This window comes from Sander vitreus, chromosome 1 (genome assembly GCF_031162955.1).
Source record: "Sander vitreus isolate 19-12246 chromosome 1, sanVit1, whole genome shotgun sequence".
Lineage (NCBI taxonomy): Eukaryota > Metazoa > Chordata > Actinopteri > Perciformes > Percidae > Sander > Sander vitreus.
Genome location: NC_135855.1, coordinates 27,727,420 through 27,743,924, shown reverse-complemented (window position 1 = coordinate 27,743,924; position 16,505 = coordinate 27,727,420). Strand labels below are relative to the sequence as shown.

Sequence of the window (16,505 nt, the reverse complement as noted above, 5' to 3'; positions counted from 1 at the left end):
ATACTTATAGGAAGGACACTCAATGGCTGTGGTGGGTTGATAAAATATGAAAGGTATAACCTAATAAGTCTGTTGGTTGCATCTGGAGGCTTGAGGCTTATCAGCTACAGGTGTTGTTGCACAAGGACATACGTAGGACAGCAGGTCATCATGTTTGAGAAGATAATGCTGCCTTTCTTTCTTTGGCTCATTTGGTAATGAGCTGAAAAAAATTTATAAACTTTAATTCCAATTTTTGAAGCTGTTTTCTGTACATATTGAGTAAAATTATGACAAAGTTAATATTGTGGCTCACATTCCATCAACAGTTTTTAAGTGTCTTTGGGTACTGTATGTTGTACATATATCTCATCTGGTAGGAGTCCAGAACAGATGATATGTCCAGAGAATGATCTTGTTGACAGCATTAAAACTTAATATTGAATTTTTACCAATTATAACCTTGCAATAACAAGGTATCTCTAGTCCAGGTCAGTGGTGTACATGCATACACAGTCCCTTTCCGATGTTGCCCCAAAAATCCACCTTAAACCCGAGGAAAGGCCTACAGTACAGCCCAAAGTAGACAAGGCACCGTGGCAGAGGGCAGCTTCAATCTGTCACAAGTTTCTTATTCTATTCACCTTCATTTAGCACGTCTTTATAAGAATATATAGCAATAATAAAGCTTCAACCCTCACCTCTGAGCCACAGTGACTCTGCAAGAAGCACAGAACATCACTTGGGAGTATAATGAGAGTCCCAGCAACAGCAGCCACACTAGTGACCCAAGTGTGAGTAACACTTAATGGAAAGCATTAGGATGGACATAAACATACATTATTACATCACAGAGTTGGAGGTTGGGCTGGGTCTTGTTTGTTTGGGCGTTATATCAATGGGGACATATTTATCAAGCATCTCAGAATAACAATGAGAAATTGTCCCAAAAGTTTCGCCCCCAATATCACCACTATGCAGTTGCCCTTACCAACCAGTCACAGTTACTAGTGCTCACTTTTACACACACGAACATAACCATTTGTGTTTGTTGAACACAAAGCTGTAATAAACTATCTATCTATCTTATGGACAAAAAAAGTATATCATTTATATGCTGTGAGAATGATCGCTTGTTGGAGTCAGACCCCCCCTGGTGTTCATAATGTGCCCCTACTCCCCAGAGCAGGCCTCCACTCTGTAGACCACATCTCAGGATTTACAGCTTTAAAAAGCCAAATGGAAAAGAGCAGAGGCCATAGGGAGAGAGGACAATGAAATTATAACTATTTTCAATTACATAATTACAATTAAAATGAATGGATGAATAAGTAAAAAGAAGAGTGTAATAGCCCAAATTAAAGCAATCTTTTAGTCAAAATAATATGTGTGGAGACTCAGAAACATAGCTTATATAATAATAAAAATATGGCACTCATTAATTAAACCTCCAAATGAATCGTCTTATGCAACACCATTAACCACATTGTAATCATTAACTTCATCCTCATCAAGGAGAAGCTGAAGCTCAGCACTTTTTCTCATCTGTGAACTCCCATATTTCCCTAAAAAAATCAGTTTGGTCACTTTAATCTTCAGGGTTTTAGTTCAACTAGTGTTCTGCAGAGGGCAGAAAAAAAGGTTCCTCCTGCCCTCTAATGTTCTCAAGGTGGCATATCACATATTCACTAAATACAATGACTGCTAGGAAATGGGATTGTAGACAAATTAAGTCAGATTTGTGGAAAACTGATGCAATTCAACATTTCAAACATGGAGTTTTCCTTTCTGCCCAGACTCGAGTTTAAATAGGACTAGGTCTATATCTTCTATTACTTTAATTAAGTGAGTAAAGTCTTATTATGACCCATTCTGTTCTTATTACACTACATGTAGGTACAAGGCATACCGGCATAAACTAATAAAAAGCCCTGGATATGATTTTTAAGACACTACAAACCAAACTCTGTAACCAGAACACTGTGGTGTGAGTCAGAGGTTTGTATATGTATTATATGACCAAGCTGATAATGTTGAATCAACTTACTGTAAATGTAGCCTAAACAAATGAGGCCTAACATAACATCTCTCCGGTGCTTGTCTTGTCTGGTACTCTCTTATCTACTCTACCGGCGCTATGGCTTTAACGGGACGGGCGGTGACGTTATTTGGACGGGGACACGCAGCAGACAGAGCAGCCTACTGCAGCTGGACCGACTCCTGCCCGGGACCAGAACAACACCGGCCTACAGACTACCACACTGTTATCACCGTAAACCTGAGAGTTCAGGTTCATAATCCGCCATGAGAGACTACTCAGCGACTCCGAGCCACGGAGGAGCCTGCATGCCGTGTTGCCAAGTTTGCGTCTTCGCCTTTACCGCATTTCTCATCGTTGCAGAGAGGACGGCGCGTGAGTCATTTACCTGGGACACGCGCACACACACTTAAACGTACACGCCCTGCGCACAAATAATAAACTATCACTACCCGTATGTTGATTGATCGTTATGTGGTAGCATGTGCCCACGCTCATCCCTGTTGTGTATTATTTGACATAATTGGCGTACGCATGCATGTGGGTGCATGCGTGCCTTTTTGGCCACAGTGAAGGATGTAGGCTATAGTGTGTGGGGGCTGCAGCTACTGGAAGAGAGATGCTCGCATATTGTAGTTGACGGATTTGGGATGTCATGTTGGTCTTTTTTACAAAGTCTACAATAATCCAACATACAAAGTTGGACATTTGTTTTCACTTCAGCGGCGCTTGTGCGGTCATAAATAATAGAGTCAGAGTCTGCAGTCTGCACCAGTGCGCCTCTTTCCTATTTTTATACATGGCATATGAAATCCTGTATGCAGCAAAACTGCAGACTCATGCCAGAGTTTTCCACAGTTCATATTTTAAACAGCGGTGTCATTGCAGCTTCTACGAGATCTCTCCTGAATAAAAACAAAGCGGAGCCATGTTGTCATATTTCAGCGCCCTTTTTTTTGGAGGTACATGAATGGACGAGGGGATGGGCGTACCCCACGATGCGGCCTAGTTTGTCGGGACAGCCCGCCTGTTTGGCACTTTAAACGGTTCAGATTACATGTGTGGATGGAGGCAGGCAGAGCTGCAGAGCTCAGCAAAGCCAGTGTGATGTGGAGGAGCCTGTCTGTAAGTGAGGAGAGGAGGCAGCTCTCTTGTTGTCAATAAATCTTAGATTAGATGCAGGACAGAGGTCATATCAAAATGTGGTGGCACTCACAAAACACAAAATGCTCTTTGTTCTCAGATGGAATGCTGTTGCCCTGATGTAAACACTGCAACATAAACAGCATCATACAAAATACTTCTAATCTGTTATTTACACTTGGTTACACATATAGATTAGTAATAGTGTAAATAGACAGCTATTATCGTAGAGATGCTTTATTATAGTGATATTGTGCATGTGATTTATGAAGCTGATGTCTATTGTCCTGCGATTGCGTGTGCAGGCGAAGTTTGTCCAAATATGTGTATGTGATTTACCTGTTAATCTGTCTGTTTTTATCATTTAATTACAATTTTCTGTAGCATCAGCAGCAGACTCAGCTGACAGCAACAGCTTACATCACAATCACAAATAAAAGAACCACACAAGTGTATCTGACCTATTATAAGTATTAGCCATTGATGTGAGTTTTTTATGATTTTGGATTGTCGCAATCCAGTCTGGTCAGTAGACTTAAGCATTTCTTATTTGTTTCCCCCCCTCTTTCCCCAGTGATCTATTGCTTTGTGTACTATCTGTGGGTGGGTCACAACTACTGCTATGCCCATCTGGCTGGCTTCACTGCACTGTTCCTGCTTCCAGGTGAGATAACAACAACAACAACAACATATCAATCTATATTTACAACAGAAATATTTAAGTGGGGGTCCTCAAGAGAGAATACCGAGAAATGGTAGATTCTTGATCATCGATACAGATAGATAGATAGATAGATAGATAGATTTTATTTATATTGGTTTCATTCTATGTTTTCCAGGTTGGGGGCCTCAGTGGCTCAGTTATCTGTGGTATCTGTCAGATGGACGCATCCGCAGGAAGTCTCTCACCTGGACACACATACTGCACCTGGGTATCTTCAAAAGGTGGGCCAACCTTGCGCGTGTGATGATTAGGATGATGATGTATATGGTGGCATTTCCTTTTTCTCTCTGTTTCTTTCTCTTTCAATCTTTCTCCCAATTTGACTCCCCTTCATCCATCTCTGGCCTCCAGACTGTGGGAGTGCATGTGTCTGCAAGACGAGGATGTGTATGGTGAGATCATGCAACAGGCTGATGCATCTGCTTTACGTCTGTTTGAGGCCTTGGTGGTCACGCTCCCTCAGACACTACTGCAGACCTATGTGCTCATCTGCACTGATATAGGAATCAAATCTCCAGGTACGCTCCCTTCCGCTTTACAAAGCTTTGTAGAGAGTATCAGCTCATTATTTAGCTGCCCAGTCCATAATTTTACTGTTTTGGTTCACTTTCACTGCTGCATAGTGTACCCTGGTGTTCCTCACACCCCAGATTAGGATCTGCTATTTGTTTGAATAATATCAGCTGTACTTATAGCAATGTTGAATTATTCCTATATTCATCTGTTTTTTAAAAGGTTCATCTGAGCTCAGAGTTCAGATATTCCTATCAGGATTAAAGTTACAGGGACTGGAACTGGACTGCATAACATCTAGTTCAATGTAATATTGAAGGCCTGAGAGAGTCGACTTCTCTAATGGTCTGTATTGTTTTACTGCAACTCAAGACTTCAAGTCAACTGTGCAAATATCATTTGCCGGCCCGTGCCAATGATTTTTTTATCAGGAGCGAGTTGTTCCTTCAGCATAGGCAGATTAAATGTAAAAATATAGTGTTACTCAAACAATGAGGATCAAATAACTGTTTAGTGTGAAAGGTGTCGCTCGTAGTGACAAAGCTGCAGACAATTATTACTATCTCTGCAGTTTCCCTCAATAATACAGAACAGTTCAACTTCTCTGATCATTTTAGTTCAACAGCCTACAACTTCATTGTTTTAGTTCAGTCTCGCTGCTCATAAACGGTAGACAAAATTGACGGCTACCTGCTGAACATAGTACTAGATATTTTCCTCAGGAGTTGGTAGAGACCAAAACAGAGCTGGAAGAGAGTGAATATTGCACTTACATTTGTCAGGTGACCAGAAACATGACTCCAAATGAATGTTGCTCTGTGTCTGCTTGATGTGAGCAACTTTGTGCTAACACGTTTGCCATAACAACTTCATAAGGTGATAATATGTCAGATGTTTTCTTTTCATATTATTTTGCTGCCCCCAAGTGGCCAAAACCCTTCCCAAAACAATTAGTGCAGCTTTAACCAATTTCTCTACCATCTATTCCCAGTGTGAATGTGCAGCAGACTTGTATCTCATGAAAAGTACATAGCCTTTATAGCATTACAATGTATCAAGTATTCACATTTTTTCTCCTCTCTTCCTCCTCCCTCTCTCCTTCAGCCTCAGTGTGTTTTGTGGTGTGTTTGTTATCTCTGGCCTGGGCCTTGGTCCTCTACGCCAGAGCCTGTTCACTCATCAGACCAGGACACCTACAAATGACCCCCGCTGCCATTCTCTGTCGACTTCTGTGGAGGGTGGGCATATTTATACAACCGGAAGCCAATATGCACAACATACACCCTCCGTATAACAGTCTCAATTTACATAATGAGCGGCATATTTATATGTGTTTGGCTTTGTTTGTGTGACAGCTATATTTTTCTCTGTCTGCAGGTCAGTATGTTGGGATCCCGATTTGCCATTCTCATGCTCTTTACACGTATCTTCAAACAATGGATCCTGGGAGTCATTGGTAAGTATGGATGCCCAGGCTTTATCTCCAAGCTCATATTTTTTTAACCTGACAATTACATTTTCTGCTGGAAAAGGATGTGAGTAGTGTGGCTTGTTTTAGCCAAAGATATTTAACTATTGTTGGGTGAGTCTTGGTGAGGACACACTTTTATGGTTCACCTCATCTTCTCAGGTTGTCTGAATTAGTGTGTTTATGTATTAAAGTTAAAGGTTGAATATTTAATTGGCTGTGTGTGTGTGTGTGTGTGTGTGTGTGTGTGTGTCAGGCGTGCACTGGCTGGGTGCAACTTTCTGGATGGTGTCTCAGCAGACCGACATCATACGTTCAACTAGTCGATGGAGACTCTTCAACCTTGTTCTGGGAGCTATTCACATCTTCCTTTTCCTCAATGTGAAGTTCGGTCAATCCAGATACCGCATGGCTGGGTTCTACCTGGTATGTGTGTGTGTTTGTGGTCAGTTCATACCTGTGTGCCAGACTTTTTGAGCAGAACCATTGACAAAAACAGAAACACCGACACACATCATGTAAGACCCTAAAATGGGGAAAAAACACTGTATTGGATAAAACGTCAAGTTATGAGGTAAATATGTATACAGTCTAACCGTTGAATTGCATTGGAGACTGATCTCTTCTGCAAGTGAATTTGATTTGCAGAAAATGTAAATTTGAGAAACTATGAGTCACATTACAGACATGAGTTAAGTATGAGCCAATACAAGCACTGAAAACATGTATATTGCATAAAAATGTCCACACCAAAGATGCTGATAATGCACCAGTTATATATACACAGTCGGATATACAGTTAGCTGAAAAAAATACTACAATAATAAATGTAAAAGTTAAATGTGAGACAAATATTGATTTCAAATGTGGAAAAAGGTAACCATCTTCCTCTTGTTTCTGTTCATTCTTCTTCAGGCCATATTCTTAGAGAACGCTTTTCTTCTTCTGGCCTCTTCATGGTTGTTTAGCATGGTGTCCTGGGATACTGTGGGAATCCCAGCTGCAGTTTTCTGTAGCTTCCTCATTGGTGAGACACACAGCTATACTGTATAACAAGACGCACAACTGCAAACACATTCTCTCTTAATTAATGTCCATATCCACTCCTGTATGTTATTTTCCTTCTTTTCTTACAAGATCCATAAATGTTAATACACACGTGCATGCCTCCATTTAAGTCCTCTCTGTTTTCTATTTAAAAATTTATTTTCTCCAGGAGTGATAGCGTTAGTGCTGTACTATCGTTTCCTCCACCCTAAGTCCTTCGAGATTTTCCAGAGTATTCGCCACAGGGGGATAGGTGGACCCTGCATGGAACGTGGATCTACACTGTCATTGGAGGAGAAAGTCACACCCACTTTCCATCGCCATGCAACACTGTCCGGTCTGTTAAAGATCTATCTATCTATCTTGTTAAAGATCTATCTATCTATCTATCTATCTATCTATCTATCTATCTATCTATCTATCTATCTGTCTATCTGTCTATCTATCTATCTATCTATCTATCTATCTATCTATCTATCTATCTATCTATCTATCTATCTATCTATCTGTCTGTCTGTCTGTCTGTCTGGATGAAAGGATGGATGAGTGGATAGACAGAATGACTATGGTTGTTACTGTAATCTAATCAGGAGGTGGGACGCTAATGGATCTCCCTATCCAATGGGAGGGCTGGAAACATCACCACTGGCTGCTGATTCGCTTGGCCATGAAGACGGGAGATGTCACTAGGATCTGGTCGTCGTATGGCGAGGGGGGGCTGGCCGGACTGATGGGTCTATCTGAAGAAGTTCACTTCCCTGATGAACCTCATGTCCCTCGGGTCTGTTGCGTTCCTGTTGTTGAATGTCCTGTATAGAAGAGCTATTGGTTTTAGTAGAGAGACTTCCTCCTGATATTTTTACAGTAAAAAAGTATGAATTTCATTGCAATTAGTTTCAGTGGAGAGATTAAATGTTTGCTTCCTAAACCTGTACTTAGTGGCATGCAGCCTTATGTAGTTATATTACATGAAAAGGTTACTTATTCTTATCTGTGTTGTGATTTGTCAGGTTCCACTTGTTCAGCCTCAGATTTCTCAACCAGCTCCACCACAGGTGACCCAGGCTCCACAGGCAAGATCTTTGTTTAATGTATCCCTCATAACCAATAATATAAACAAAGTAGATTCATACTGAAAGCCATTATGTGTAGGATTTGAACATGGAGACGGACAAGCTGTAAGCAACACATAGACTAAATACATTTTCTATGTTTGGCACATTTTTCTACAAACAAAAATGTATGCCATTAGACTATTACAATGCTATTATAATCACCTAACAATTGTACACAGTGGCTTTAAGAATCTTGTTCATGTGTAAAATGAATGCTCAGCCACCATGTTAGCTACTAATACTTTCAGTTGGTCTGTCTGCAGTCTGAGGCTAAGCTGTCTGTCTCGTCCCCAGGTGAGAGAGGTGGTCCAGCCACCAAAGCCAGCTCCCTCCAGTGTAATAGCCCGACCAGTGAGAAAAGCTCCACCCACAACAATCCAGGATATGAAAAGGTTTCCAGAGATCATCCCGGTCCAAGAGGTCATTTTTGAAGAGACTGCAGAAGAAGAGTCCAGCGCTCCACCATCAGAAAAAGGTTGGATGTCTAAATAAACACTAAACCCTGCTGGTGCACAAACCCAAAAACACACACTCAGTGATGACAGAAAAGGTTTGTTACAATGTCAATACGACAGATTGTGTGTCCATAAATGCTGACTGCCTTATTGCAGACCAGCAAAGAGTATATTCATTATTTCCCAATTTTATCTACTAAGGGAGATAACATAGAGTGAACATTTTTGATGAGGTGTTCCGCTGCATTCATTGTTGATCTTTAACCTGGCTTTGTTTGAATACCCAAACAGCACAACTTGCTTTCCTGGTATCTATGATCATACTGTCTGTAAGATTACACAACCATGAAACTAGTTTTGCCACTTTCGGGCAGCAGAAACAAGCTGTGAACACAGCATTGACATAGCATTGCTTTATAAAGTTGATATGGCGAACTTGTTTATTTCAACATTTACCTATTTACACATCCAGCAAATACAGAGCAACACTAGTATTCATCTGATGAATGTGAGTCCAATATCCACTCTCTTTCACCAATTTCTGGCTCTTTAGCTGCTAAATGCTCCACTACGTTCACTAGCTGGTTGCTAACTGTGTCTTTTCTGCTGTGTCTACAGTGGGTTTTAGGAGCTTTTTCAATGAAAACAGCTGCCCGCTTTAGCTGAAAATGACTCTATGAGAGCGATGAGAGTGAAACAAAACAGTAAAGTTGTAGGCCAGACAGATAAACAATGAGCTGAAAGAACTGTAAAGCTCTGTAGAGCTGGGAGGAACTGCAGAGTCAGGTGATAATCTTCTGTGGGCTCATTATTATCAGCACTACCTTTCACAAAGTATTCATGATCCGTTGTTAATGTAAAAATATTGATAGCCGCTTTAAGTTTGGAAATTTGAGATATTTATTCACATGCAAAGTAAGTGTAGTACAAGTATGCACTTTCTAGTCACTGAGTGCACACACACGCACACAACAGGTTTGTGGCACTATCTTTGTGGGGACCCGTCATTGACATAATGCATTCCCTAGCCGCTTACCCTAACCTTAACCATCACAACTAAATGCCTAACCTTAACCCTTACCCTTACCCTCACCCTAACCATAACCTAATTCTAACCCTAATCCTAAAACCAAGTCTTAACCCTCAAACAGACCTTTAACCTGGTGGGGTCCAGCATTTTGGGCCCCACAAAGCTGTCGGGACCCCACAAGTATACTGGACTCCTGGTTTTTGGACCCCACAAATATAGTTAAACAAGAACACACACACACACACACACACACACACACACACACACATTGCTATTTTACTTCATCTTTTAATCTTAACTATGAAGTGTTATGAAGTTATGAAGTGCCATGGATGGTAATGTCTTTGCTAAAGTATAGTGTGTATAGATTTGTGGTAAGCATTAAAACACATGTATTTTTGTCCTTTTTATTTTTGAATGTTATAATACAATTCCTTTGTACTCACTGTACCTCATGTATGGTATTATCTGTATGAGATGTGTACTGTTTTAAACACGTTTTACCGTTTAATTCAATGTGATTTCATTTTCAAAGGTGATGAGGAGTTTCAGAGTGCTGCTTACGGCTCACCAACACCTTCATCTCCGTGGCAACCAGGCAGCCTCGGCCACATCGACAGCAACGCTGCGTCCCTGACCGAAGCCTCGTCCTCCGTAGGTTCCCTGGACATCAAGACTCCTGGTTGGTCACCTGAGCGACGCTCCCCTCTCCTGATTAGTTCCCCGGAGAAAAAAACATCGCTCCCTGGAGAGTCCAGCACCACGCTGTACTTCAGTGCGGATGCACAGTCTCCCTCCAGTGGGAGCTATCTTGGCTGGGGCTCCGAGTTGTCGCCCATCTCTACCTACAGAAGTCCCTACCGGATCAGGGAGGCTCGTTTTATCACATCCACCCCACGCCTGGAACCTCGAGCTGAAAGTCCGTCCCCTGTTATTGTCATCCCTGCTACTCCTGGTACAACACCAGGCCCCACCCCAGGTGGAACCCCTGGTGCGTCGACCCCTACTGCATCAACTCCTGGAGCTTCAACACCTGCTGCTTCAACTCCTGGAGCTTCAACACCTGTTGCTTCAACTCCTGGAGCTTCAACACCTGTTGCTTCAACTCCTGGTGCTACCACACCCTCTACTGCAATCATTCCACTCACTCCAGTCATCTCCCACGCTCGCAAACAGATGGTCCAGTTTGTGGGCAGTAGAGAGAGAATGGTGTAAGTAGGATGGGGGGTAAAGGGGAATAACAACTGGGTGGGCAGTGATGGATTTTTTAGTTTAGCAGTTAAGGATATACAAATTCATGCAATTAACTAACTTGGGGAAGGCTTGGTGGGGAGGTAAGAGTCCTTTTTAGCTCAGTTCATTTGAATCAGTCATGGAAGGATATACAATAATTAGTATTTATGCGTTTCCCCTGACAACATTAGGATGCATAGATAGCACACTTGCCAACCGCGGGCCATTGGCTCAATTCTTACAGTAATAGTGGTTCCTCTGGCCATGCTGTATGTTCCAATTAATGCATTTAGCAGTGTTTATGGGAGGGAAGTCAGTGATGGGCCAGGCCCTTGTTGCTGCACTAGCAACTCCTGGTTGGTTGGAGTGCCTGCAGGGAGGAGGGTGGGATAGTATGAACCTCATCGCATGCTACTGTGAAAAGGGCAAAAGGGAAGCATCTGGCAAATTCATGTGTATGAGGCGAGGTTCTTTAAAACCATTTGATGAAAATAATTCACTATACAACATAGATCACTATTTACAGAAGTTTGCATCTGTGTTACTCATCAAAAGAAAACACAGATACAAATTCACAGGTGCTAATGAATGTGAGGCATCACTTTCATTTATTTAGATGGTCATTTTTTAATCACTGGAAACAAACCACAAAAAAACAAATGCAGTTAAGGCTTATTCAGGCAGTGGAGTCAGCTGGGATTACCTCTGGTGAAATTTAGGAGTAAACTAATTGTTAAAGTAATCACAATTATTATGATGCTATTGCGATTATGAGCTGTGATGAAATTATAAAGCAATCATGTGAATCAAGGCAAACCTACTTAAATGGAAGTTGGATCTTATTGAAAAAATAACTTTAACTAGTTTACAAAACAAAAATCATGCTGAATCTCTTGTAGCGCCACTCGCCAATGCTAGTCAGTTTGTTTTTTTTACATTGGGGAGTCTGATACAATGAAACCAATGATGCGTTATGAAATATATCAATAATGCAGACTTTATGCAAATCCAAGCAAACTTTCAAAGGTGTTATTGTGCTTGAAAATGCTTCTTATTCTTTTTTACAAAACCTATAGATGATGTTGAACAACCCGTCCAGTTTTCACAGTGTCATTTACTCACTGTGTTTACAGTACAGTACATTAAATTACACACATTACTGACACGTACAAAGAAACATAACTCCTTTTACAATCAGTAAATTAGTCAAATCTGTTCATTGATGTCTTTATGTTCTTGAAACTATCAGATAAGCAATTGACAAAAGGCAAAGGTTTAAGGGAAAATCATTTTATAAATTATATGCTCTGCTTTCCTTTTGCTTATTGTAACAATAATTTCAGTCGGCACTTTACAGCAGAAAAGGTACAGCTAAAGTAGCATGATATTCTAGACTACACTAAGAAAATACGTCAAAGGGAAATTAAGCAGTATAGAATATTAAAGGACTATTAGATGATGTTTCTATTGTTACATGCATTTCATTTTTGAATTTGTTTATGTCTTGTTTGTCTATTTTAATGATCAGATATTTGATATCAAAACAAATCTTTTATGTGTTTGTTATGACTTTGTTTATGACCTGCAGAAATGCTTTAAATATCTAATAAATAAATATACAAGTAAACAAACAATGTTTACATAATTTAGACAATTCCCCCAACTGGCCATTTCAAAGAAATTAAACTGGTCATTTTAGTGACAAAGAAAATAAAGTACAACACACACACACACACACACACACACACACACACACACACACACACAATTTCTGCAGGACAAAATGAATAAGTGTGTGTTCTAACAGAGAGGAGGTAACTCTTACGAACACCCCTGACAATCACATTGTGTTTTGAATTGAATGAAAGAAGGGAAGTGTACGAATGATGAGAAGATACAATGTATGATAAACGATAATGAACTGCGGTAGCATCAGTTCTGTGTACTGTTGCTATGGCAACATACATGTATGTGCTGGGATGGAAGTTCACTACTCTTATCTACTCTACTTTTCTTTGACTAGCATTACATTTATAAGCTTGTGCCCCAAATTCCTGTGCTCCCAAAGTGATATTAATTTCCTGAGTGATTTATTCTTCTTCACCGCCTATGTATTGATTGGTAAAACATTTTACTGCATTTTTGCTACTCTAATTATGAGCATTATTTTGGATTGTTGGCATCCATTTACTCACAATGGTTTTATTGAAGAACACACAGAAAGTAAGCTGTTGTCGGCACATGAAACTGTACTTTTACTTTCTGAAGAGCAAAATGTTGTTTGATAAAAAAAATCTGTTTTGTATTAAACAAGAAACAACTTCCTCAAATGCAGACAATCCATCTCAGCTATAACGTATTCTCTTTTGAAACCCACTATACTCACAAATATGCATTGTCCTTCCACCTATCCTTCAGTTGAACTTCCTACCTCAGTAAAACTGAATTTCCAAGTGACAAAATGGATTTTATTATCTTTTTTTTGTCGCAATGACAACATGTATTGCTCACTGTATGACTGAACATACCTTTGTTTAACTGTATAAATCATTTTTGATAATGTAGCTACCAGGAGAGAAACAAGGCATAGAAATGTTGCATAAAGGTAAATCCTGGGTATAATGTGCTGCTATGAGATTCAAGTTTGTCCAATGCCAGTATTATACAATGTTATGAATATTATTCATTTGAATTTGTGAAGTGTGATTAGTCTTCCATGTATATTTGCCTTCTATTTTTCAGTTTTTCTTTTACTATGCTATATTACTGTATTTTACTTTCTTTCTTTCTACACATATAATAACTATAAAGGAAGCTCTATATATGTACTGAGCAGTTACATGTTTGGTGATGAAACATTGGCAGCACTTTGAGAATATAATTTGGGGTTTATGGAACAAAGTACAGAGAAAAACATGCTTTATCAACTATTATCCATATACCTGCTGATAGATAAAGGAGTCACTGCATGTTACTTGTTCATCCAGGGAATTGTATCTATTCTTTTAGAGAAATAAAGCACTCACTGTAACTACACACAAACACACACACACACAACCACACATTACAGTAGTTAACACACATGTTAGAATGTATGTGTACGCAAGAGCAATAAGCCAGCTAATGAAATGTATCTTAGTGCACTAGTTAAAAAAATATCTACGCACACGCTTTAGACTGCAACAATGCCTTGGCTTGATCATCATGAATCAGCGCTTTGCCTTGTAGAGAGGCAGCTTCCGCTGCCATGCTTGTCTTAAAGTTTTGTATTGCTTTATACTACAACAATATGCTTTGCTTTGTGTGCCTGATGTGTTTGATAATCTTTGCTTGGTTTCTAATTTGTCTCATTTTGTATTTCTTTTTTTTTTATTTCCTTCTTTTATATTCGGTCATATTTACTTTTATGAAATGTTTTACAGCCACGGTGCAGTATTTCAAGGTTTTGTGCTGAAGTTACACATGTGAAATTGTTTAGAGACAGTATTGTTTCCATTGAAAGACTGAACTTAGTTTACTGATTGAGTGTAACGTCACTTAGTGACTAGACAGCCTCCATTTACCAACATGCATCACCTCATCTTGTCAAGGATTTCCACAGAGAAGCTGTGGTCATTGGTAGTGAGTCATTAACTGTGCTATATTGATGTGACAAAATAAAGTCATTAGTCATGATCAAAGCTCAGAGTGCTGTGTTGTATTGATTGTTTTGATAATACTTGATTGAATTAAACTGCAGTACTCCAGTATTACAAGCAAAGTACATTCCCCAGGCACATTCATAAAACCCAATTATTGCAGTGAACCAACAGTGAAATAATAGTTTCATTGAATCGAAAGAATAATGTAATGTATGTTAGTTTGCCTGGTTAAATAAGAAAGTGTTGTTGGTCACTCATGCTTTACTTTAAAAGAAGGATCTGCTCATATTAAACTTGCTTTGTAAAACAATGATTAATGTTGGTGTGCTGTGCTTACAGTATTTTCCCCATCTCATCATTTAGAAAGTCAGATGACAGACTCATAAAAGGAAGAGAAAGCAACTAGTCAATCAGCATGTTTCCTGTGGTCAGTGATCCACAGCACAATACGGCTTAAACAGCGGAAAAAAAAACTTCTCGCCAGCACTTAGAAATCACAAGTTACTTAAAAAAAAAAAAATTTAATTAGAAATTAAGGTCACGGATAAACTAAAAAGGGTCAAATACCACCATACACATACATTGCTGTCCAACAAGTCCTCAGCATTACAGCTCATGTCACTAAATAATCTCTTCAGTCAGTTTACATGTTCAACTTTATGTCAGAGATGTCATTAGAACACCCGTTGGGCTTGAGTTGTGTCGAGGTATTTGAGAGACATTATAGCCCAGAAACAAATTTGAAGCACTTTTTTACTGACAATAGAATATTATCCATAACTAAGATGGGATGATGAACGTTTCTCGCTTATATAAAGTTATCCGTAATCTTTAGTAGAACAGTGATGTGCAGATTTCTCAAATTCCATTTCAATTTTATCGTAGACTGTCATTACTAAACAGGCCTACTGGTCTTAGAACCAGGGGCCCAAGGGGTCACTGAAATCAATGGCTCTGTTTGGAGTGACCTATACCATTTTCTGATAACGCTATTGTGCTCTTGATCAGAGAGAGAGGTAGATAGTATTTTATTTATTTTATGATATATAGTATTTGCCAATACCAAATCTGATCTGACATTTTTTATTATATATATATATATATATATATATATATATTCAAAATACAACTGGTAGAAAAATAGGGGGGACTTTTATGTGCCTGTACCTGCAGGTTTGCTGCAACATTTAATTTAAACATTTAATTTTTACAATTTTGATTGCATCACCCTTACTTGAGAATTGGTGTGGCACTGATTATGATAAGAATAAAAAGAAAGACAAAACAGCAATACAGACTGCTGTGAAGCAATCAGATCACAATTGTTCTGTGGTGTGTATCCTGTTATTTGTTATCTACTGGCTTTGGCCCTTGTGAGTTGACTCTGAAAGCAGTTACCAGCGCTTGGAGAACAAAGTAACACGAAGCAGTATTCAATTCAACAATGTTCTAAACGTTTAATAAAACACATGAGTAAATATTGTAAGTAACATATTGCTCCAGTTATTTTGATGATGTAAGAGTTGATAGATGAGAAAGGGGCACCAGAGGAAAGGAGGATGGTTCTAGGTTTGGTTCACACAGAGAAATTGTGCCAGGGAGTTAAACAGGCGATACAAATTATCAGACAAGAAAGAGAGGTTCAGAGTTTTAACAGAATGGAATGTAACAGATTTCACAACAAAGACAACAGACTTTGATATGAATTAATGAAATATACTACAATACATACATTTCAATGATAATATAAAAACTATAATACTATTGAGGACAAGGAAATAATAAAAACAGATACTTAAATTGCAGGATTGTCATTCAAAATAAATATTTAAAGTTGTTTTCAATAGATCTCACAGATTGTATTTAAGCATTGAGGGTAAAGTGGTGAATTTCAGAGAAGGTCACTTTGAGCACCACCTAGCGGTCAGATTAAAGGAGTGCAGATCTACTGCGTCCCACTCTATGGTCCCACTGCACCAAACTCTCTCGTCGTTAAAGTGTGTTTTTACTGGTTACCGGTTGGATCCAGAATCAGATGTGTGTCTGTAAAGAAAACATTACTGATCCCACAAACCAAAGACAAACCACAGATCGGAACCAAAAAGCAAGAGTGTGCGTG

At 39.3% G+C, this 16,505-nt stretch overlaps 1 protein-coding gene across 1 annotated transcript; it reads left to right on the top strand.

The window, feature by feature from the left end:
* Positions 1-2,226: 2,226 nt before the first annotated feature.
* On the top strand, positions 2,227-14,415 carry xkr5b (XK related 5b). The gene is made up of 13 exons (XM_078257857.1): positions 2,227-2,392; positions 3,735-3,824; positions 4,000-4,105; positions 4,236-4,402; positions 5,502-5,635; positions 5,775-5,853; positions 6,122-6,291; positions 6,781-6,892; positions 7,082-7,249; positions 7,503-7,693; positions 7,923-7,985; positions 8,322-8,502; positions 10,048-14,415. Exons 1-13 carry the CDS (start codon positions 2,284-2,286, stop codon positions 10,725-10,727), a joined length of 2,250 nt encoding a protein of 749 aa, XP_078113983.1. The 5' UTR covers positions 2,227-2,283; the 3' UTR covers positions 10,728-14,415.
* The last annotated feature ends 2,090 nt before the right edge of the window (positions 14,416-16,505 follow it).